This window comes from Ursus americanus, chromosome 29 (assembly GCF_024610735.1).
Source record: "Ursus americanus isolate L20-20 chromosome 29, mUrsAme1.1.p, whole genome shotgun sequence".
Lineage (NCBI taxonomy): Eukaryota > Metazoa > Chordata > Mammalia > Carnivora > Ursidae > Ursus > Ursus americanus.
The window spans coordinates 20317521-20341640 of record NC_142155.1 but is presented as its reverse complement, the minus strand read 5'-3'; the positions used below and the strand labels follow the sequence as shown (position 1 = coordinate 20341640).

The 24120-nt window shown below is 38.6% G+C and overlaps 1 protein-coding gene across 2 annotated transcripts in view; it reads left to right on the top strand.

The window, feature by feature from the left end:
- PRIM2 (DNA primase subunit 2) overlaps window positions 1–24120 on the top strand; it is a 307763-nt gene that overhangs the window by 184912 nt on the left and 98731 nt on the right. For both annotated transcript variants that reach the window (XM_045803074.2, XM_045803066.2), the window contains exons 9-10: window positions 17338–17410; window positions 22182–22367. In XM_045803074.2, coding sequence (XP_045659030.2) covers window positions 17338–17410; window positions 22182–22367 — 259 coding nt within the window. The remainder of the gene's footprint in view (window positions 1–17337; window positions 17411–22181; window positions 22368–24120) is intronic.

The following is a 24120-nucleotide window of genomic DNA, read 5'->3' as shown; positions in this document are numbered from 1 at the left end:
AGCCGAGGGTCCATTTCTGGGCTCTCTATTCTGTTCCATTGGTCTATGTGTCTGTTTTTGTGCCAGTACCATGCTGTCTTTATGATCACAGCTTTGTAGTACAGCTCGAAATCCAGCATTGTGATGCCCCCAGCTTTGTTTTTCCTTTTCAACAGTTCCTTGGCGATTTGGGGCCTTTTCTGTTTCCATACAAATTTAAGGACTATTTGTTCCAGTTCTTTGAAAAATGTCATCGGTATTTTGATCGGGATAGCATTGAAAGTGTAGATTGCTCTGGGTGGCATGGACATTTTAACTATGTTAATTCTTCCGATCCATGAGCATGGAATATTTTTCCATCTTTTTGTGTCTTCCTCAATGTCTTTCAAGAGGGATTTATAGTTTCTAGAATATAGATCCTTTACGTCTCTGGTTAAGTTAATTCCAAGGTAACGTATGGTTTTTGGTGCTATTGTAAATGGGATGGATTCCCTAATTTCTCTTTCTTCAGTCTCATTATTCGTGTATAGAAATGCAACTGATTTCTGAGCATTGATTTTGTATCCCGCCACATTACTGAATTGCTCTATAACTTCTAATAGTTTGGGAGTGGATTCTTTTGGGTTTTCCATATAGAGTATCATGTCATCTGCAAAGAGAGACATTTTGACTTCTTTGCTGATTTGGATACCTTTGATTCCTTTTTGTTGTCTGATTGCTGTTGCAAGGACTTCTAATACTATGTTGAATAATAGTGGTGAGAGTGGGCATCCTTGTCGTGTTCCTGATCTTAAGGGAAAGGCTTCCAGCTTTTCCCCATTGAGAATAATATTTGCTGTAGGCTTTTCATAGATGGTTTTTATGAGAATGAGGAATGTACCCTCTATCCCTACACTCTGAAGGGTTTTAGTCAAGAAAGGATGCTGTATTTTGTCATATGCTTTTTCTGCATCTAGTGAAAGAATCATATGATTTTTGGCTTTTTCCTTTTGGATAAAATTTAAGACACTGATCGATTTGCGAATGTTGAACCACGCTTGCATCCCAGGGATGAATCCCACTTGGTCATGATGGATAATCCTTTTAATGTACTGTTGGTTTCTATTAGCCAGGATCTTGTTGAGAATTTTGGCGTCCATATTCATTAGGGAAATGGGTTTGTAATTCTTTTTGATGGGGTCTTTGCCTGGTTTGGGGATCAAGGTAATATTGGCCTCATAGAATGAGTTTGGTAGCTTTCCTTCTGTTTCTATTTTTTGAAATAGCTTTAGGAGAATAGGTATTATTTCTTCTTTGAATGTTTGGTAGAATTCCCCAGGAAAACCGTCCGGTTCTGGAGTTTTGTTTTTTGGAAGGTTTTTTATCACTGTTTCAATCTCTTCATAATTAATTGACCTGTTTAAAAAATCAATTTCTTCCTGTTTCAGTCTTGGTAGTTTATAGGTTTCCAGGAAGTCCTCCATCTCTTCCAGATTGCTTAGTTTATCGGCATAAAGCTGTTTATAAAAGTTTCTAATAATCCTTCCAATTTCATTGGTGTTGGTTGTGACCTCTCCCTTTGTATTCATAATTTTATTAATTTGGGTCCTTTCTCTATTCTTTTGGATAAGTCTTGCCAGTGGTCTGTCAATTTTATTAATTCTTTCAAAGAACCAGCTTCTAGTTCTGTTGATCTGCTCTACTGTACTCCTGGTTTCTAATTCATTGATTTCTGCTCTAATCTTGATCAACTGCTTCCTCGTGCGTGGATTAGGCCTGTCCCTCTGTTGCTGTTCCAGCTTCTTGAGGTGAGAATATAAAAACTGCATTTTAGATTTTTCTATTCTTTTGAGTGAGGCTTGGATGGCTATGTATTTCCCCCTTAGGACTGCCTTTTCAGTATCCCATAGGTTTTGGACCGTTGTGTTTTCATTCTCGTTGGTCTCCATAAATTGTTTAAATTGATTTTTGATTTCCTGGTTTATCGAGTCATTTCTGAGCAGGATGGTTCTTAGTCTCCAAGTGATTGAGTTTCTTCCAAATTTTTCCTTGTGGTTGAGTTCCAATTTCAGAGCGTTGTGGTCCGAGAATATGCAGGGAATAATTTCAGTCTTTTGGTATCAGTTGAGACCTGTTTTGTGACCCAGAACATGGTCTATTCTTGAGAATGTTCCATGGGCATTAGAATAGAATGAGTATTCTTTTGTTCTGGGGTGTAGTGTTCTATATATATCTATGAGGTCCAACTTGTCGAGTATGGCATTCAAAGCTCTTGTTTCTTTGCTGATTTCTTGCTTAGGTGATCTGTCTATTGCTGATAGTGGAGTGTTGAGGTCCCCTACTATTAACGTATTTTTATCTATATGTCTCTTTATTGTGGTTAAGAGTTGGCTTGTGTATCTTGCTGCTTGCTCCCCTGTTGGGGGCATATATATTTATAATTGTCATATCCACTTGTTGGATACATCCTTTAAGAATAATATAGTGCCCTTCTGTGTCTCTAACTATAGTCTTTAGTTTAAAATCCAATCTGTCTGATATGAGAATTGCTACCCCAGCTTTCTTTTGAGGTCTATTGGCATGAAAGATGGTATTCCCTCCCTTTACTTTCAGTCTGAATGTATCTTTAGGTTCAAAATGAGTCTCTTGTTGACAGCAAATGGATGGATCATGCCTTTTTATCCAATCTGCAACCCTGTGGCATTATGGGAGCATTTAGGCCATTTATATTGAGACTGATTATTGAGAGATATGATTTTAATGATGCCATGTTGCCAGTAAAGTCTTTGTTTCTATTGATTGTTACTTTCTGTTCTGTATCCCTCTTGGGGCTTTTTTACTTTTATAGAACCCCTCTTACTATCTCCTGTAGGACTGGTTTCGTGGTTACGAAATTGGTCAATGACTGGCGATTCTGGAAGGTCTTTATTTCTCCATCAATTCTGAATGACAGCCTTGCTGGATAAAGGATCCTTGGCTGTATGTTTTTCTCTGAAAGAGCTTTAAAAATGCCCCCCCAACCCTTTCTCTCATTCCAGGTCTGTGTAGACAGGTCTGACGTAATTCTGATACCTTTGCCTTGGTACGTGAGAAATTTCTTTGCCCTGGCCTCTTTCAATACTGTATCCTTGCATCTAATATTTGCGAATTGCACTATGACGTGACGTGGCGTAGGTTTGTCGTGACGTGGCGTAGGTTTGTCGTGGTTGAGCTTGGGAGGTGTCCTCTCTGCCTCTTGGACACGAATGTTTGTTTCCTTTGCTAGATTAAGGAAGTTTTCATCTACAATTTGTTCAAATATCTCTTCTAGACCTCTGTTTTTCTCCACCCCCTCGGGGATGCCGATGAGTCTGACACTGGAACGTTTCATTGAGTCAGTAATCTCCCGTAACCTACATTCTTGAGATTGGATTTTTTTTTTTGAGCCCAGATTCTATTTTAGCTTTTTCTTCTACTAACCCATCCTCCAATTCAGTGATACGTTCTTCTGCCTCATTCACCCTGGCCGTCAGAGCCTCTAGTTTTGACTGCATTTGGCTCGTAGACTTTTTAATTTCTGTCAGATTCGCTCTCATTTCCGCCCTTAGAGATTCTATATTCTCATTAACATTTTCGTTAGTACTTTTTTCAAGTCTACACATCGTCTTGACCATTGTTACTCTGAATTCCATTTCTGATAATTTGGCTATATCCATATCCATTGGTTCTGTGGCAGAAGCCATAGACTCATTGTCTTTTCTTTGCTGGGGGGGGGGGGATTTCTCCCTCTCGTCATTCTAATGAGGAGAGGTTGTGGGGTTGTTCAGAGCCCAAATTATTGACTGGGACCCAGGCAGTGCACACTTGTTTTATAGGGATCTTAGGGATGTGGGCTATTTGATGTTTCAGCCTGCCTTCTAGGGGAGGGACCTGCTGCGCTGATACTCAGGAACCCTGTTTGGGTAGAGTCTCCATGTCTCCTGCGAGGGGGGATGGGGATGGGCACACTGTGAGCCAGTATTTCCAGGCTTTTGTTCTCTGGCGGCTTTCCCTGGTGGTTTGCTGTGCCTCTTCTGAGAGTCAGAGCAGCAGCGGCCGAATTTCAGCCTCTGTCTTAGAACAGAGGGATCGCGGACCATTCTCCACTGATGTTCTGGCCACTTTAACTCTGTTTCTGTTGGTGCTACTCAACCCTGCAGCGTCAGGGAATGTGCACCCCACACCCGGCGTCCCAGCCCTCACTTCCAGGGCCGGCGTGTCTCTGTCCTTTGTGTTTCTAATAGCGCCAGCCGCCCCGCGTGCTCCCGGAGCTCGCGGTGCTCCCGGTCTCAGTCTGGTTCCAGTAAGCACTCCAGGGCTCCAGTTTTCAGTCTGGTGGCGCGCGCTCCCGACTCATGGTCTCAGTCCGCTCTCTCACGGGTGCCGGTCCGCGTGTCCGCCCGCTCCCCTGTGCAGGTGGCTACCGCTTCCCGGCACCCAAATGCGGCGGCTCCCTCCCCCTTCCGTTTATCTTCTGATATCTGTGCACGGTTTCACAGCTCTCCGCTTCGTACCTCAATACTCAGTGCTGGAGATGTTCATTTGTAGAGATCCAGATGTATCTTCCTGCGTCTCAGGCTGATTCCGTGGATGTTCAGGATGGTCTGGTACCTATCCAACTCGACTCAGGGGACCGGCTGAAAAAGGGGTCCCCTACTCCTCCGCCGTCTTAACTCCCAGAAGCTTAACATGTTTTAAAATGGAAAAAACGGTTAACAAGTGATTTACAGGGGCGCCTGGGTGGCACAGCGGTTAAGCGTCTGCCTTCGGCTCAGGGCGTGATCCTGGCGTTACGGGATCGAGCCCCACATCAGGCTCCTCCACTGTGAGCCTGCTTCTTCCTCTCCCACTCCCCCTGCTTGTGTTCCCTCTCTCGCTGGCTATCTCTATCCTGTCGAATAAATAAATAAAATCTTTAAAAAAAAAAAAAAAGTGATTTACAGAAACATAAATATATATAAAATAAAAATATTTACAGAAGCACAAATTAGTTACTCATTTTCTTTTTAATATTATAGAAAGAAAATAGGGAAATCGTTCCTGTCTCTTTGATTGTCTGGCTTTGTAGCCATGGCAAGCAAATATGTCCCCTTTGTAAATAGTAGACTTTGTAATGAGATTGTGCATAGTGGCTGTGACTCATGGAGATACTTTGGTGTGAGAGCTATTTGGTAAATACATGGTCATAAACCTTTTAGCATTCTAAGAGTTTGTGTTATTATCATTTATCTGACATATTTTAAGGGAACTTCTACTCGCTGCAAGACATAGTGCTAGGTTCTAAGGATACATATTTACTTCTGTTCTTACAGGGCTTAATGTTGATTAGAAAACAGTTAAAGAATTTTAACTAAAGTAATTATAATAAATCATAATGATCGTTAGCATAGTAGAGGAACGAATTCTGTGGGAGGACGTAGTGTCTTGGAAATAAGCCTTGCAGAGTATTCTTGCAGCTTATCTATAATTAGAGGTTTTAGGTTTCTGTTAACCATCTGACTCCATGGTTTCTTAGGGATTTCTGGATTGTGAATGCTGGTAGTCTTCATAGAAAGCAAAATTTATGATTACTTTATGCTTTTCAAGTGGTTATTATCTGCATTTATTAAGTTTCCTATTCTTCACTTAGTAGGTTTCTTTAAAGCATTGCTTGTCCTCCAGTTAAGTAATAAAGAAAATTAGTTATTTTACACTGTATTAAGCATAAAGTGCTAACAAAGTACAAAATGATGGTGATGCTATGTGAAATAACTTTTTTAAAAGACTGAGAAAGCATTGTGGTAGTAACTGTAATATATTAGCAGCTACAGAGTAATTTGTTTAGTGCTGTACTTTCTGTGATGATGGAATCGTTCTGTACCTGTGCTGGTCCACCCAGTTTTATTAACAAAACAAAATTTGATAAAGTGGGGTGAGGTAAGACAGACTCCTGAGACGAGCCAGAGGTTTAATGCCCTCTCAGTTGTTTTATAGCTACTGTTTAGAAAGTAGTTCTATAGAAGATGATACAAAGTGAATAAAAAAAAAAGCTCATTTTTAATTGAGCTGTGTTGTCTGTGACATACTGCATACGTACAGTCTAAAGGAGGCTTCTGAGAACATCCATCAGATGAGTCTAAGGAGCATGTCCTCTCAGATCTTCTAGAGGTCTGCTCCTAATCACCCGATTTAAAGCCCCTCCCCCCAGTGCTTTATGATATTACCTGAGTCTTTTTGCTTCACAGAAACATCACTAGCTGAAATGAAATTGGTTTGTTTAATGTTTGTCTGCAGCATAAGCTCTATGAGAGCAAGAAATTTGTCTACCTTCTTCAGTGCTCTCTCTCCATCACTTACAACAATGGCTGGCAAAGGAAGCCCTCAGTAAACACTTGAATGAGTGAATGAATAGGAGAAAACACTTTCAGGTTTTAAAATTTTACCTCTTATTTAGGTTTTTAAAGTTACTGTTAAAAAAAGTTCAACTGAATGAATTTTAAAGGACTTACTGGCTTTTTTCAGTGATTCATGAAATCGGGCAGCATCCAATCTAGCAGGTAGAAACGAGCCTCAAGGAGCTGTACAGAATGAAAGACCTCTATAGGCAAAAGGGAGTGGGAACAAGGAAGTTATACTAGGTAAAATGAGGCTTGATTATTGCAAGGTCACGTTCCTTTAGGGCAAGGCAGGTGTCTGTCAGGCCCATTACCTAACTAGTGCTGATTAGTGATTCCTGATTGACTGGTTTAAGGTTCCATTTCTGAGAGAGCTGAAACTGTAATTAAGTCTTAGTTTCCTGTTGTGGGGCTTAGTGTTAAGTGACTCCATTTTGGGCCTGTTGTCTTATTTTTAACACTACTAAATGTTGAGACTGAATGAGATGGTAGTTGAGACAAAAAGCTGGTGGCTTTTCTCTCATTTCCAAGGAAGAAATCTGGTAAAGACTCTACCTTTGCAGAAATTCAGGGCTGATTTTGTCCTTTGGGGATTTGGAACTCTCATGGAATTAGGAACTGATCATGGAGGATTGAGAGTACTTTCTGTTCCTCAGTGTGACCTCAGAAGAGAAACCCCTTTTTTTCTCTCCAGTAAATTCAGATCTTGAAAGTGTGTATTTAAAAATTGAAACAAAATAAAACCAAAACTATTATGTACCTTTCTATTTTTATCTATGAAACGAAAGCTTTAAACATTATGAACCGGTATAAATGGCTATTCAAAACCAAAGAAGTGTATAAGGAAAGCATGTGACTTTTGGACTGTGACTTTTAGTTTGTCTTCGTTAGCTGTCGCCTTCATCTCATCGTTCTCCAGATCCCCCCAGAACTCCCCAAACCTCGTGTCCCTGGTTCTCTACTGTTACTAGGAAACAGATGTGAGGGGTAATCCTAGAATGCCATAAACTAGTGATAGCCTACCTCAGAAGCATTCTACACTCTATAAATTATTTGTGAGGGAATGAAAAGATATCCATCAATTTAATGTATTCATTCTGCTAGATGCTGGAACTTTATTCCATGCCCCTCCCATCCCTCAATTTTTCATTACCACTCTCTCAGGGAACCTTTCTTTATTGTAATCATTTGACTATTCTAGGTCAACACCAAATCAGAGCAGCTTCTCTTTAGGGGGGTCATATGACCAGAATATACAATAGAGATATTGTTGGGAGTTTTAAATGTGTGCATTGAGGGGCGCCTGGGTGGCTCAGTCAGTTAAGCATCTGACTCTTGATTTTGGCTCAGGTCATGAAATCAGGGTCGTGAGATTGAGCCCCACGTCGGGCTCTGTGCTTACTGTGGGGTCTGCTTGAGATTCTCTCTCTCTCCTTCTGCCCCTCACCCCTCCTTAAAAAATGTGTATATTGAAAATACCTATGTAGGGCTATAGTTTGTATCTTATAAGGCTGTATGTGTTTTACTTTTTAAAGCAATTTCATTGAGGTATAATTTATATCAATGAAATGCACTCATTTTAAGGGTATAGTCTTTAGACTATAATGACTTTTGACTTTTGTAAGGTAGAGGTATTTTTGATAGAGAAATGAGATGCAGCTTTCAGCTGTCTTGCAGTTCATTGGATTATTGCAGTTTATTAATTGGAATAAATAGGAAAATATGGAAAGATGAAACCAACCTAAGTTAAAGTAGAAGTTGTGCTGTGTATAGTTCTTACCCAGTATAGGAACCCGTATGATCCTGATTTTTATTGGGTATTTGAGTCTCTTGGAGTCATACAAATTCTCTCAGTTGTAGAGAAATATAGATCATTATACTGTGTATTGTCTGGTGGTAGCTTTTTGGGGAGTTTTTTAAATGTAAAATTGAGTAAACTTCATGCTTGTGGAAAAATAATTTACATTCATTTATACAGAATTTTGTTGATTGTGTTCTCATTTGGAATAACTGCAGGGAAAATCACCTTGGCTAACGCAAGTTGGATACCATTTACTAGGGATTTAGCTTGTAAAAAGAAACTCATTTCAATTTCAGTGGTGACAGCTGTTGAGTGAATTTTCCTGTGATATCCTTCACAGCAGGAAATGATATATTGTAACTTCATCTTCTTTGGTATCCTACCCACCCAGCAAATCCAAACTACAGGGACTGTGCTTTTCTAAATGTCTGAATAGCCTAGCTTATGTGGACAGACTATTTTTTTTCAATGTCCAAAGTGGTTAAAATTGTGATTGCAAAAGTGGATATATGGGTGATACACAAAACCTTTGTTTCCTCTTTCCTGAAATTGTTTTTCCATTTGTGCCATGATCACACCTGGCTTTATGTGAAAAGGTATTGGAACTTGGTATACTTTATAGAATGATGTAGGAGATTACAGTTCATTTTGAAAGATGTATTAGCTTACTTCTTAATGGTTCAAATAAATATGTTTCCTTGATGCAGAGATCAGTTTTGATTACTTGTGATGCATTCTTCACTGCTTTTTTATTTTATACCAGTTTTTAAGATACGATAAACTATAGGCTGCCAGACAGAAGGAAGAACATAGCATTAACCTCTTTAGGTTCAAGAGTACTGGGAAATGCTTGACAAAGAAAGGAAATATGTTTTATATGCTGTTGTTTTATGACCTTCAGAATCTGTTGTTGGGGAAGGAGAGCAGAGAGACATTCCCTAAGGATGGGAGAGGAGTTCTCTCCAGTCTGGCCCAGGGTTTTGCTGTCATTCATCTTCCTGTCTCACATATCATGCTTGGCTTCTTACAAATGAGAGAAGAATGGACAGTTATAATTAGATGTTGAAGTGGGTGGCAGCCCCCAAAACTCCCAGATAAAATGTGTCACAGCTTTTATTTTTCCCCCCAAAGAAATGTTTTAGGTTACCTCCAAACTAATCAGAATTCAAGATTGCCTTCCTAATACTATAGTGGCAAACTGTGGCTAAAGTTTAAAAACCCGATTCCTAAGTGAAATGTGAAAACAAGCATATTTGTAGTAGACGTGAGGCACTTCCTTAGTGGACCCAATTGCAATTTATATTCTGCTTATGACTAGCAGAGACCAGTCTTAACTTGAAGTCAGGGTAAGTCAGTTGGTTATTATACAGGTATGCCTAGTCCCCAAGAGAATCGTTTGATTGCCATATGTTGTTATGCCCTCCTCCTCACTGTGTAACAGTACTGTCCAGTGAAAACATGAGGGCCACATGTAAGCTTCATATGTAATTTTATGTATGTATGTATTTATGTCTTTATTTATTTATTAAAGGGAGAGCAAGAATCCTAAGCAGGCTCCATGCCCAGTGTGGAGCCTCACACGGGACTTGATCTCATGACCCTGAGATCATGACCTCAGCCGAAATCAAGAGTTGGATGCTTAACCAGCTGAGCCACCTAGGCACACCCAAATTTTAAAATAACCTAGGTGAAATTAATTTTAATAATATCTTAACTCATACCCAAAATACCATTTCAACATGTAATTGATATGAAAAATTTTTAATGATATGTTTTACATAATTTTTTCATGCTAAGTCTTTGAAACCCGTGTATACTTTACATTTATTGAACCTCTTAATTCAGACTAAGCTACATTTCAAATGCTCAGTAGTCATATTTGGCAAATGGCTACTGTATTGGACAGTGTAGCTCTATAAGATTGGATTCCATTGAAATCGCCATTGTTCAGGGTTGAATTTTTACACATTGGAAACTTCCCAAGAGTATAAGTATCGACAAAACTTTCCAGATCATGACGTTATTCAAGGACATCTAAATTCTCCTACTTCAAGTTTGAATATTTTATATGATAGTGTAAAGAAGGTAGGAAAGAAATGTATTTTCTTCCAGTATTCAAGAGAAGAAACTGGTGAATGTTAAGAATAGAGAAAAAAAAATAACCAAAATGTTTTAAATGTAATAAATTTAGGCCTGGATGATCTTGAGAATAATGATAACAATTTGAGTGGAAAATGTTGTAATAAACTTTTAAAAGATATCTCATTTGATCCTCATACAACAGTCCTTTAAAAAAAGTACTTTTGTGGTCCCTTTTATGATCTCTGTTTACCAGTGAGGAAACAAAGAGAATAAAAGGTTTTTACCAAGTCACTCGGATAGTGAGTGTATGCAAGCCCATGACTAGTGGATTCTGAAACCTGTGATCTTCATCACTCTCCTCTGCTTCCTCCCTTATTACTCTGTTCTGCCCATATGTTTGGCTTGGACAGATTGGACCTGGCAAATGTCTGCAAATGCAGAGGAGCTGGAGCTAATTCCTGCAGTGTTGGAACTATTCCGTGACTCCTTGTTTACTCCCTCAAGTTTGGTCAGAAAAGGAGAAAATGATTGGAGAAATGATCAGACGTGAAAAGCTGACTTTTGACCTCTCATTTTGTCAGTTCTGCGCTGTGGCATTTATGTCACAGTAGTGGAGCTCGTGAAGACCGCTCTTGGAGCCAAGGTGTGATGATCCATCTTCTCCTAACGATCAACACCACAGCATGAAAAGACTAGACTTTTTTTTTTTTTTTTCCTCTTAACCAGCTAATCTTGCAGTGAGACTCACAAATCTGCTCTCCTGTGATTTCTTCTTTTCGTTTCCAGCTCTCAGTCTCAGCACTCAAAAACAGTTCCCGGTTGAGTACCTGAGTGCTCACATTGATATTTGTGGTGCACTGAACAGGACTTAAATTTCTGTTGTTTCTGCCTTTCACTTGTGATTCACAGATCAGATGTATGCGACGTATCTATTTCAGATTTATCTATATGTATATCCACTGTATTTTTATTCTGTAAATTAGATGCTGTGTAGTAGTGTTTTGGGAAAACTCCAGGTCTGTGTTGATGTGATTAATTATACCTTCCTGTCTCAGTTCTCTCTCCACCACACCGCCCACCATTGGATTGATTGAATTTGATTTAAAATAGGATCATTTTTAATTTGGTCACATAAATATGTATTGTGGATATTTTGAAAGACTTACTTTTCATCCTTTCAGGTTTTAATTTATTTGAAACTGTTAGCTTCATAATTTTCTATTTACTGGGATTTTTAGCTATATTGGAAAACTGTGCTTACCTCTTACTGTTTAATGAGCAAGGTAATATTGGGGGGGAAGTTCCTCAAATGTGACTGAGTTTTAATTAAGTTGGATGTGGGGCGCCTGGGTGAGGCTCAGTTGCTTAAGCGTCTAACTCTTGATTTCAGCTCAGGTCATGATCTCAGGGTCATGGGATCGAGCCCCTCATCAGCCTCATGCTCAGCCTGGAGTCTGCTTGTCCCTCTCCTCGTGTCCTTCCCTCTTCTCTCTCTCTCTCTCTCTCTCTCTTTCACCCTCTCTTAAATAAATACATAAAATCTTTTTTTAAAAGTTGCGTGTAAGTTTATTGAACAAATGGTATAGTAAGAGGATGCTTTTGTGTATTTTGTGTACCATTAGTTCTCTTATAGTAGAGATTAGATAACTTAGCACCATCACCTCAAACCAAACAAAGAAATAAGGACAATCACTGAATTACTTTTGTGTAAGCAAAGGGTTTGTTATACACAATTGTAAAATTCTCTTTTCTTAGAAAAATACTAATTTGCGTGTGTTTGGGTTTTTAAAGGCTTAAACGTGACAAAGCCTTGAATTTTCATTAAAACAGTGATTTATCACTGTGTTATTAGTAACAGAGATAGGACTTAAAGTTTGCTTTTAATTTTAATCGTTTTTGTTTAGAGACCTACGTTATAGAACCTATCTACCCCCTTTCAGTTTTTTTCCTGCTTTGCCTCTGCTTGTGTTTTCTACTATGTGACCCAACTTCTTCATCTGTAAACTGTGTTTTAGAAATTTTCTGGGCTTTAGTTATCTCGTTCTGCTTGCCCATCTGATATGTGCTCACCCTCCAGATCCTAGAAAAATAGACTTTCTTATTAGTCCAAAATACCACCTCCTTATCACATGATTGCTTTTAAACCCCTCCAGGAGCCTTAATAAACTCACATCACATACTTCTATGGACTTGGTCAAAGTTTAAGGATGGTTTAAAGCATATAAAATGTTAAACTGCATGCAAATGATAAAAATACTAAAACGACTAGGCCTTTGCCTTTTCTGTAGTCATGACATAGTACTTCTAAGCCTCCAAACTCAAATTATTTTTTTTTTAAGGTTTATTTATTTATTTGTCAGAGCGCGAGAGCAAACAACACAAGCAGGGGAAGGGGCAGGCAGAGGGAGAAGCAGGCTCCCCAATGAGCAGGGAGCCTGATGTGGGACTCATTCTAGGACCCTGGGATCATGACCTGAGCCGAAGGCAGATGCTTAACCAACTGAGCCACCCAGGTGGCCCTCAAATTATTTTCTGACTATAATCTCCTTCTCTTCCACTTACTCCGTAGTCCCTCATTCTCACGATTGTCTTCCTTTCATATCAGCCTTCCCTCCTGGTCGCTCAGGTCTATGTTTCCAATGGAGAGAACTCTATCAGTGCCATTTCATTGCTTAAGAAGCTTTACTGCTGCACAGTGCTTTTTTCTCTTTCCACCCTTCTTTTACCAGAGATCTGTCTTCTGCGGACTTGAGGAACGCCTGTTTTGAGCATATAGTGGCACTCATCACCTTGTACTTTCTAGATCATCTCTGGATCCTTTCCTACCTTTTGACTCTTCTTTGGTCACAGAAATACTTAATAAATGATTGAGTGGCTAAAGGGACTCTTAAAAGTTTTGGGGTTTTCATTTTGTTTTTGGTAATTAGAATTAGATGACGACGACTGGGATGTGGAAAAAGTCTGTTATAGAGAGTCTGATAAAAACTAAACTTTGGGGGCGCCTGGGTGGCTCAGTCGGTTAAGTGGGTGCCTCCGGCTTGGGTCATGATCTCAGGGTCCTGGGATGGAGCCCCACATGGGGCTACTTCTCCCTCTTCTCCCTGCTTGTGCTACTTGCTCTCGCTATCTCTCTCTCTCTCAAATAAATAAATAAAATCTTAAAAAAAAAAAAACAAAAACCCTAAACTTTGTCCTTGGGTTTTATCAATTCACATGGTTCTGCTGGATAGCGAAGTTGTTTATTTTGCAGGTACAGTGTAGTAATTGTTACATTTCAGCAGAAGTTCACTATATCTTTATACAACTGAATGTGTTCAGATAGTGTTCTAATGTAATTGAATATTCATTGAATCACATCTTTATTGTTTTCACTACTGGCTTTTTGGTAACTTGAGAAAACTGTAACATTTCACCCTTAGTGTCTTTTGTTTGATCCTGTTGCAAATAAAAGATAAATTATGCATGGAAGATGCAGCGAAATCACTGCAGTTCCTACTCCCTTACCACCAAGAATTAAGTCAAATCTTGATTTTTCAAGATTCTCTGATCAAAAGTTCCTCTTTACATTTCACAAAATAGTTATTAGTGACATAATTGGAATTTTGTGGCCCGTTAAACTGTTTTGGTTGGCTGTATTGAAAAAAAAGGTATTTGTGGTACATCTTAATTTGTTCTTTTATGAAAGCTTAGAAACAGGAAAGCTTTCATACCTACTTAATCCCCTTTGTTAAATATTGTACATAAATGACAGTGGGTGTTTCTCAAAATAAAGCCGTGATTATTTAAAATAGAAAATTTTCTGCCGTGTTTGTGCGCGTGTGTGTGTATCTTGAATCAATTGGAAATTGTTTTTGTTGTTAAAAATTACTATTTCTGTGTTTCTCCAATTCAGTGATTAAAAAATGTTCATAAAATTGATCTATTTTTTTGAATCATGAAAATAAGAATATATTTTGACAGTTCATTATATTTTTGTTCATTAGCGTAGCAGCTGCATTCATTTGGAAGCAGGATGATAGAAAGTCTACATGAGCATTGGATTGGTAGAAAGGTGCCTCACCTTTCCTGGGTACCTCTTGGGAGTCTCATTTAGTAACATCCCTTGACGCTTCAAGTAAAAGCCAAAGATCCAGTTTCATGAGTTAATGTGAATTGTTTTTAAGGATTCTTATTTGTTACGGTGGCATTATTTGTTTCTTTTTCTTCTTTCTTTGCCTTCCTTTCTCCGCCTCTTGGCACTACTTTACTTCAGCCTCTCACCCTTTCTTGCCTGTAATACTGCAATACTCTTCCGACTGATTTGCTGTTGCCCAGTCCCTACCCTTTTTAGTCATTCTCCACACTGCTTGCTTTCTCAAGTGTAAATATTTATGTAAATTCTTGCCTAAAATCTTTTCGTAATTCTTCATTGCCTACATAGTGTTGGATGCAGTGCTTCTCGTGATTTGCCTTTCTTGTATTGTATCTGAGAATTCCTGCCACCTCGGTATCGTCTATCCACTCCCAGTTCAAACAGGTGTTAAATAGCTGTGATGTACCAGCTCCCTAACCGAGACATAGGTTGCCCCTTCTGGTCATGAATGAGCAGAGGAGAAGTCTCAGTCCTAATTCTGATGCTTCACATCTTCATTTGCATCATTTTTCCTCCCATAGGTTTCATGCTTGCCCTTAGTGCGTTGGCTGGTGGCCATCTCTCTGTCTATTAATAATATTTTTTAGAAGTATGATGTCTGTATACAGTTTCCTTATATTCTGTCTGTAGTTATTTGTATCCTGTAATAGGCCTTTGCATTAATCATTGCTATGGTTTCCCTTTTTTTTTTTTTTTTTATTTAACTTGTTTTCCCCCTTGGAATTTAGCTCTTTTGCATAGCCCATCAAAATATTGAGGAACAGGCATTTTATAGTGCCATTCAGGCAAGTGTATGTGTCCTCTTCAGTGTCTTCTCTTTGTACTTAGTATCCTGCAATCATCTGGACCGAGAAAAACCTCCTTTCAGCAGAGTGGCCTAGTCCTTCACAGCCGTGATGGCCCCTCTACAGGAGCATGCTGTCTTCTTTCCCGTCCGGTCGTTTTTGTACTTCTTGGCCAAGACTGCAATTGCTCTGTGGTCTGGAATACGATTTACTGATTTTCTTTGGCACCTTGAATATATCATTAATTTCTCCAGCATTTCTGTCAGTTAGGCAGGGCTGGCATCATTAATTCCAGTTTACAAATGAGGATAGTGCAAATCAGGATGGTTAAATGACTTGCCTCAGTTTGCCAAGCCAGGGATTAAAAAACAAAAACAAGATCTTCAGATTCTAGCCTACTGCTATCTTCATTGCCTCGTGCTGCCTCTATGCTCTACTATAAGATAAGTGAAATACGTCTTTATTCTGGGGATTCCACTGAAACAGCTGTCTGGTTATACACTGTATTAAAATGTAAAATATTTAAATTAAATGACAACTGTTGGCTTAATTTAGCATGAGTTTTGTATGCCCCTTTGCTACTATGATAAACAGAATGGATGGAATCCAATGATATATTGTCAGAAATATGTGAGTGAAGGGAGAAATAATACCAAAGGCAAGAAGATGTGTTTTAGGGCACAGGATCATTCTGTACTACTCTTCGGCATTCTGCTCATCCTGCTCTCCGAGTAATTCTCGGGCCATTCTTAGCCCATGGAGGGAGGACTCTTGGGAGGGAAAAATCTACATTTTAAGCAGTCTCCTAACCAGTGGCTGCAGCATCCCAAGATATACTGTAGTTTTGCTTCATAATTCATACCCATTGTTTAATCAGCAGATTGACTGATTGCAAGAACTGTAGCCTTTCTACAGAGCATCTTGAGTGTATGTATTGTTCAGCAAGAATCTGTACTGAGCAGGTATTAAGCAGAGAGTCTGGAATTCTTTATGATTGTAATGATGCTTTACTCCAGAATTTCCCTTTGGTTGTGGATCTGCATAAACCTTGGTGTGATTGCAGTTTTCTATGTGTAATCTAGCAGCTGTTCTTCATTATGTCATACCTGCATGTCTGCATCTGAATCAGGGTTGATGGAGTTGGGCATTGTGTCATGGAGCTGGCTTTAGACAGTATATACCACGCTGTATTTCCTAATTTGTAAATAATGCAACAGGAAAATGTATTGCAAGGAAGAGGACGGCATGGTTAGTGAAGAAGCAGGGAATGGAGAATTAAAAGGTTGAGTTCCTGCTGCACGGCTGACTTGCTTTCTTATCTAACAAATTTCTAACTCCTCCGAGCCCCCGTTTCCTCAGTTGTCAAATGTTAAATAAAAACACTCCCTCAGGGTTGTTGTGACAATGTAATTAGAGGATATAGATAAGGACTCTACCCTTGTAAAGTGCTATTCAGATGTAACTTGTTTTAATAAATAGTGATTACCATATGTCAGGTCCTTGAACAGAAATTAGTTGAGGGGCGCCTGGGTGGTGCGCTTGGTTAAGCGTCCAACTCTTGATTTTGGATCAGGTCATGATCTCAGGGTCATGAGATCCAGCCGTGCGTCGGGCTCTGTGCTCAGCCCAGAGTCTGCTTGAGATTCATTTTCTCCTCCCCTGTGTGCACATGTGCTCTGTCTCTCTCCCAAATAAATAATCTTAAAAAAAAAAAATTATTTCAGTTTAGACTTCCTATCAGCACTGCAAAACAGGCATTATTTCCTCCATTTGACAGATAAGGAACTTGGGATAGAGTCTGTAGAACTTTCAGAAGGACCGACGCTAGTAAGTGATGGTTCTTCATTAAGCTCCAGTTTATCCTTTGCTGTGCTGCCATGCTGTTAATATGGGATCAGCAGTAGAGATTTGAACTTTAACAACAGTTTGCATTATGCTTCTAAGAAATGGAATGTTATACTAGGAATCAGGAGATCCAGATGGTCACTGTATTTTTGTATTATTTTTGGGTGAGTCATTTAAATGTATTCTATTAAATACCTCTAAAACACTTGGCTATGTTTCTGCTTCGATTTATATGTAAAATGTCTTAGTGTGATTTTAATCTGTATCAGAATAAATTTCCTTTGAAGTGATTAAAATATATAGTACAAATCCTGTTTTAACATTTTTTTATTTTTATTTTAGTCATTCTTACACTGGTCAAGATTACAGCACACAGAAAAATGCTGGGAAGATTTCTTTAGATCAGATTGATTCGGTAAGCATCGCATCCTTTTAATAAAACTTCGACCTTTGTCAATGAGGAAGCACAGATTTTCTTCAGAGATTATTTTGGGGTGAGAAGATGGGAAAGATTGTTGTTTCATTGCTTGCCAATCATTTTTAACGGAGGTCCTATGTGCTATACATGTGTTTTTTTTAATCATAGGAAAACCAAACTTAATCAGAAAATTATTTGTATTCTGATAAACAGAATTTTTTTAAGGAGGGGGGAGGCAGGGGAGGGGCAGAGGGAGAGGGAGAGAGAGAATCCAAAGCAGGCTTTCCAAGCCCAATGTAGAGCTGATGGGGTGCTTGATCTCATGACCCTGATATCATGACCTGAGCTGAAACCAAGAGTCGAATGCTTAACCGACCGAGCCACGCAGGTGCCCCGATAAACAGAATTTAATCAGTTATTTTGAAGGGGTAGTCTTTTAATTGATGATAGCTAAATAGTGTTTGTGTGTAAATATATAAGCTTTAAAATAAATTGAATGACTGAGTGAGTTAATGAATCAATGCCCGCCTACCTACCTACCCACCTGCCTACCTACCAGCCTTACACATTGAGAAAAGGAGAAATGGAAAATACTAAGTGTATCAGTTTGCTATGGCCATAATAAAATACTACAGACTGATGCCTTAGAAAACAAATTTATTTTCTCACAGTTCTGGAGGCTAGTATTCTGAGATGAAGGAGTTGGCCCATCCAAGGCCTCTTTCCTTGGCTTTTAGATGGTCTCCTTCTCTGTGTGTGCTCATGTGGTCTTTCCAGTATGCTCGTGCATCCCTGATGTCTCTTCCTCTTCTTAGGACACCAGTTGCATTGGACTAGAGCCCTACCCCTATGACCTCATTTAACCTTAATTATCTCTTTAAAGACCCTATCTCCAAATACAGTCACATTCTGAGGTCTTGGGGGTTAAGACTTCAACATATGAATTTTGGGAGATTGCAGTTCATTTCATAACACTAAGTATAGGCTCCTGTGCTTGTGTTGCCACTAGATTAATGGAGAGCTCATTTCAGCTTCACTTTGTCGTTCTGTAGTAGAAGGAATGAGTAGTGTACTTTACTATAATTTATAGAGTGTCTCTTTAATGCATTGTAGAATTTCTGCTCTGTCCCAAAAAGTGAAACTACACAGCCATAAATAATCTTTGTTTAGACAGTTACCAAATTATTTACAATAAATTAAACATACACTGACATTTTAATGCTTAGAAACAAGAGTAAGGTGAGTAGAGAGAGACCAGGAGTTTTTAGAGACCAGAATGAATAGGTTGTCTTCCTGTTTGGAAAAATTATAATCAAGTACTTTCAGTTAGTATGTCTAGAAATAACAATAGGATTTGCCACTTTGTACAGTTGAATTGAAATTTGTCCTTAAGGATGCCCCATCCTTTACTTTTCTCAAACAGTTACTATCTCTAACACTTCCTCCCTGCCATATGATTTGTGTTTATATTATATGAATGGTTAGAAGTTAATTCTATTCCTAATTCTATCAAGATGTTTTCCCATTCACAAGCAACTGTGAACTTCAGTGGATACTGTGGGAAGACATAGAAATATAATCATTAATTCATTTACTGAATATATATTGAGCCCATCAATTACGTACCAGCTACTGTGCTGTGGATACAGAGGTGAATAAAACAGAAAATTCCTCCACCTTCATGGGCCTTACTTGAGGGAGGTAGACAACATAGTTAATAATAAATAAGCAGTGTAATGATAAATTATCTTAAGTTGCTATGATGATCCTATCTGTGGGTCTCTGCATGAGACCCTGTGCTAAATTGATGAAGATTACATCCTTATCTGACCTCTTCCTAACTGTATTGCCTCATTCATTAGCATGCCCCTTGATATCCTCAGTTTCTTCTTCAAATGTTTTCTTTAGATTTTTCTTCTAACCGAAATCTGGCTCCCTCAATGACACTGTTTCTCCTGTGGCCCTCTCAAGTGGAGGCTATCTGCCCCCTCCCCATCCCTCTACCATCTTAATTTGGTATGAGATGAATGTCTGCCTTGGTCCATATTACCATTTCCAAGTCATTTCTCTGTCTTCCATTGGCAGAGCTTCAGCTCCTTTAAAGCCCTGTAATTCCATTATACCACCTGATAGTTATCCTTGTTGCCGGTGCCCCCACCTCTTGCCCTCATCCACTGGTGACTGTGGCACGCTGGCGACTGTGGCACGCTGGCATGGTCTCTTGCACTAGTGCTGCTCTTGTTACTGTTCCTGGCCTCTGCAATATCCATGTTAATAATTCATCCATAACCTGGTCTTATAATTCCTTTGCTCAGTATCCACAATCATTTTTCTATCCCGTTGTTGCAAACCCTAGACCCTGTGTTTTCCCTTTCCATTATTTCGACTACTTCCACAGTCTCTTTTAAGTATCTTCCTTACTTCTGTATATAGTCTGTTCACTATACAACAGCCAGAGTTCTCTTTGTTTATCAGATCATGTCAGTCTTCTGATCCATACCCTCTCTTGAGTTTCCATCACATCTAGACTAAAACCCAGACTCATCACTATGACCTATAATGCCATGTGCTCTCATGACTCTAACTACTTCTCTGTTCTGGCCCACTCACACGGTCCAGCCGCTTGGACCTTCTTGCTGTCTCTGGAGCACACCATGTTCATTCCTTCTCGAGGTCTTTGCTTTTGTTTCCTTTACCTCCTGGAGCAGTATTCTTGGATCTCATTTGACTAAAATCCTACTTAAAGTATACATTGTAGTGCTATGCCAACTCCTCAGAGAGGCCTTACTGGCTACCTAAATTTAATTATTCCTCTCCTATTTATACTTAATCCCATAACTCTGTTTTATTTCCAGGGCTTTTGGAATTAGACATTATCTTTATTTATGTCTGTGTTGTCTATCTTCTCGCATTAGAATGCAAGCTCTTTGTATTTGACTTCTTTGCTCCCTGCTAGTTTCCCAAAGCTGTACACAGAGTAGTGTTCAGTAGATATTTAGTGATTGAATGAGTAAAAAGTATTTAAGGAATTGTGCCAAAGGAAGCTGAAGTTAAACTGGGTTTTGACAAATAGCTTGGGTTTGACTAGATAGCATGGGGAGTAGGAGGGGTTGTACTTCAGGCAGAGTCAGTGGACTGACAGAAGTGAGAAGGTACAGAGCATGACTGTGTGATCATGGAATAATCCAGCTGCCTGGAGCGAAGGGTGCATACTGGTATAGTAGCATACTGGGCTTTTTTAGCCCTCCCTGTCACAGTGCCTCTGGGGCACTTGATTTATGCCTTTGTTAGAGCTGCCATTGTAATTGAGTTGTGTGAGTGAACTTGTACAGTAGTGACTGTTTCCTTTTATTTCACTTAAGTGAATTAAAGGGGAAAATTACATGTTATTCATTCTCTTATTTCCCAAACCACCCAATACCTGGTTGTTCTGTTACATATAGTTGAAAAGTAGTTAGAGACATTGACAGAAACTTGCCTGTTCCTACTAAGGATGTTAAATTTCATTGGTGTTTTTGGATTGGAACAAAGTTTAAGAAAAATAATTCAGTAATGGTATGAAGGAACAAGAAGCAACGCGTGAAAATAGTAGTCCTGGCAAGGAAGGGTAAAGGCCTGACTGGACTAGGTTGGTGATGGAAGAATCTCTAAGTTGTTAATGTGAGAGGTTGAAGAAACTGGATGTTCTCTACAGGGAGGAGCAAAGGCAAACAAAGCGAGACCTGCTCCCACTTTGGCAAAGTTGAACTTGCCAAGGAATACGTGAGGGGGTGAGAATTTAAGTCTTGGAAGAAGGATATTGAGGAAGTAAAGAGAATGCAACTGCCACCATAATGAGAAAGTTTCTCTTTTTTACTATTGATTTCTTTAACGCATTTATTTGAACTCACCTTTTGAGAACCATTTCTCTTATTTTTTGTGTATTTTTGTGTTCTACTTTGTATTTAGATTATTCCAAAAGTTCACCTGTGATTCAGCAATTTTATTTTTGTACATTTATCCTGGGGAAATGAAATTTCATATTCATACCTGTACATTCATTTATTTGGAATAGCCCTGAGCTTGAAGCAAGCCAGCTTCTTTAACAAGTGAATAGCTAAGCAAATTGTGGCATATCCCTACCATGGAATATTATTCAGCAATAGAAAAGGAATGAATGATTGATACCTGCACAACTTAAGATGAATTTTGTGGGAATTATGCTGAGTAAAAAAGCCAATCTCAAAACATTATATACTATACAATTCTGTTTATATTAACACTCTCGAAATGATAAAAGTATAGAGAGATGAAGAACGAATTAGTGGTTGCCAAGTGTTAGAGAATAGTGGGGGCTGAGGTGCTCTAAGATTAGTGGATTGTATCAATGTCAGTTTCTTGGTTGTGATAATAGTTTTGCAAGGTCTTACCTCTGGAGGAAACTGGGTGCATGATATCTCTTTGTATTATTTTCTTACAACTGCATGTGAATCTATAGTTATCTCAAAAGAAAAAGTTTAATAAAAAATTTAAAAAAATGAGGTGAAATGCATTTTAATGTATTTTATTCAACCCAGTATATCCAAAATATTATCATCTCAACATGCAATCAGTATAAAAATATTAAGAGAACAGTTTGTCTGTAATTGCAGTAATACTCTTCCTTATAGTTTTTGTTTTTATTCTAAAAAGACTGATTTACAATTTGCAAATTAGATTGGATTTGCAACAGATATGGGGAGGGACCTGGTGAATCGTCCACATAACAAAAAACTCTTTTCTGTTGTAGCTTTCTACCAAATCCTTCCCACCTTGCATGCGTCAGTTACATAAAGCCTTGCGGGACAATCACCATCTTCGTCATGGAGGCCGGATGCAGTATGGCCTCTTCCTGAAGGGCATTGGTTTAACACTGGAACAGGCATTGCAGTTCTGGAAGCAAGAATTTATCAGAGGAAAGATGGATCCAGACAAGGTAATTTTGAAAAATCAGAGGAGTAACTGAAATTTTAATTTGGTTTGAAAACTAAAGGTCTCTTGGTCTATTTTTAAAATATACTTATGAAATGTAGTTGAAAATTCTAAAAAAAAATGTGTTTACAGTTTCATTCAAGTAGAAAGAAAACTCAGGTGTTAATCTAATAGATGCTAAATAAAAGACTGAGAAAGTTTAATTCAAAGGGTAGGATTGAAACAGCAATGTAAGATGTCGAGTAATGCTTAAATGAAGAGTCTTCTTTGTTATAGGTTTACTGCTAGGTGTCATTATTAAGACCGAAATTGTGTTCTGAGTTTTATTTCTGTAAGAATGTAATATGTGTAGACATAACATACATGCATACATATGTAATGTTATTTTCAGGACTAGTAGATATTGAAAACAAATAAAACAATTTTAGATGTTTTGTATTGTGTTATGCAGATTCTGTCATTGAGCATTTTTAGATAGACATTTATCGCTAGAAACCTGAGAGCTGTTTTTCAATCTATTCATAGTACTCAGGTTCCCACTCCTATTCCTTATTCCTCTGTAGTGGCACTAGCTAATAACATTTTATTTTGTAAATATGGGTTTCTTTGTGCCTTTTGTGCCATGAATCAAGTTTTTTAATGCTTATTTCTTGGTTTGCTTCTTCCTGGAAAAGATCAACAGAACAAAGAATATTTACCAAGTACATTTTATAATGACACTGGATGATGTTTTCTATTAGTTCGCTAGAGCTTCTATAACAAAATACCACAGCCTGAGCTCCTTAAACAGCAGGAACTTACTTTTTACAGTTCTGAAGGCTGGAAGTCTCAGATCAGTGTTGGCAGATTTGATTTCTCCTTAAGCCTCTTTCCTTGGCTTCCAGATACTCCCTTCTCGCTCTGTCCTCGTGCGGCCCTTTCTCTGTGTGTTCGCGTCTCTGATATTTCTTCCTCTTCTTATAAGGACACCAATCATATTGGGTTAGAGTTTCACCGTTATGACCTTATGTAACCTTAATTACCTCCTTATTTTTATTTTTTTTAAAGTTTTTATTTAACTTTCAGTTAACATACAGTGTAATGTTCGTCTCAGCTGTACAATCTAGTGACTCAACACTTCCTGTGTCACCTGGTGCTCATCACAAGTGCCCTCCTTAATTCCCATCACCTACTTCACACATCCCTCCACCCACCTTTCCTCTTGTAATAACCATCACTATGTTCTCTACTGTTAAGAGTCTGCTTTTTGGTTTGCCTCACTCTTCAAATGCCCTGTTTCCAAATAACACATGAATCTTAGGAGGATACATTTCAGTTTATAGCACATCGCTAGCTTTGTATTTTTTAAAAGTTCAGATTCTTTTTTTTTTTTTTTTGAGCTTTTATATATTTATTTGACAGAGAGAGGCAGCGAGAGAGGGAACACAAGCAGGGGGAGTGGGAGAGAGGAGAAGCAGGCCTCCTGCTAGGCAGGGAGCCTGATGCGGCCGGTTCTCCTGGGATCATGATCTGAGCGGAAGGCAGGTGCTTAACGACTGAGCCACCCAGGTGCCCCTAAAAGTTCAGATTCTTTTATAATGTATTACAAAAGCTCTTCTAATTTTTACGGATTTGTTTTTTAAATTGTTTTTATTGATAATTATCCAAAGAATCTTAAATTTATCATTTAATAGTTTTCTTTAAACACAGTTTTGCATGATGTTCCTTAGACCTCTATTATATTTCTTTTATTTTAAAGGTAACATATTTTGATTACA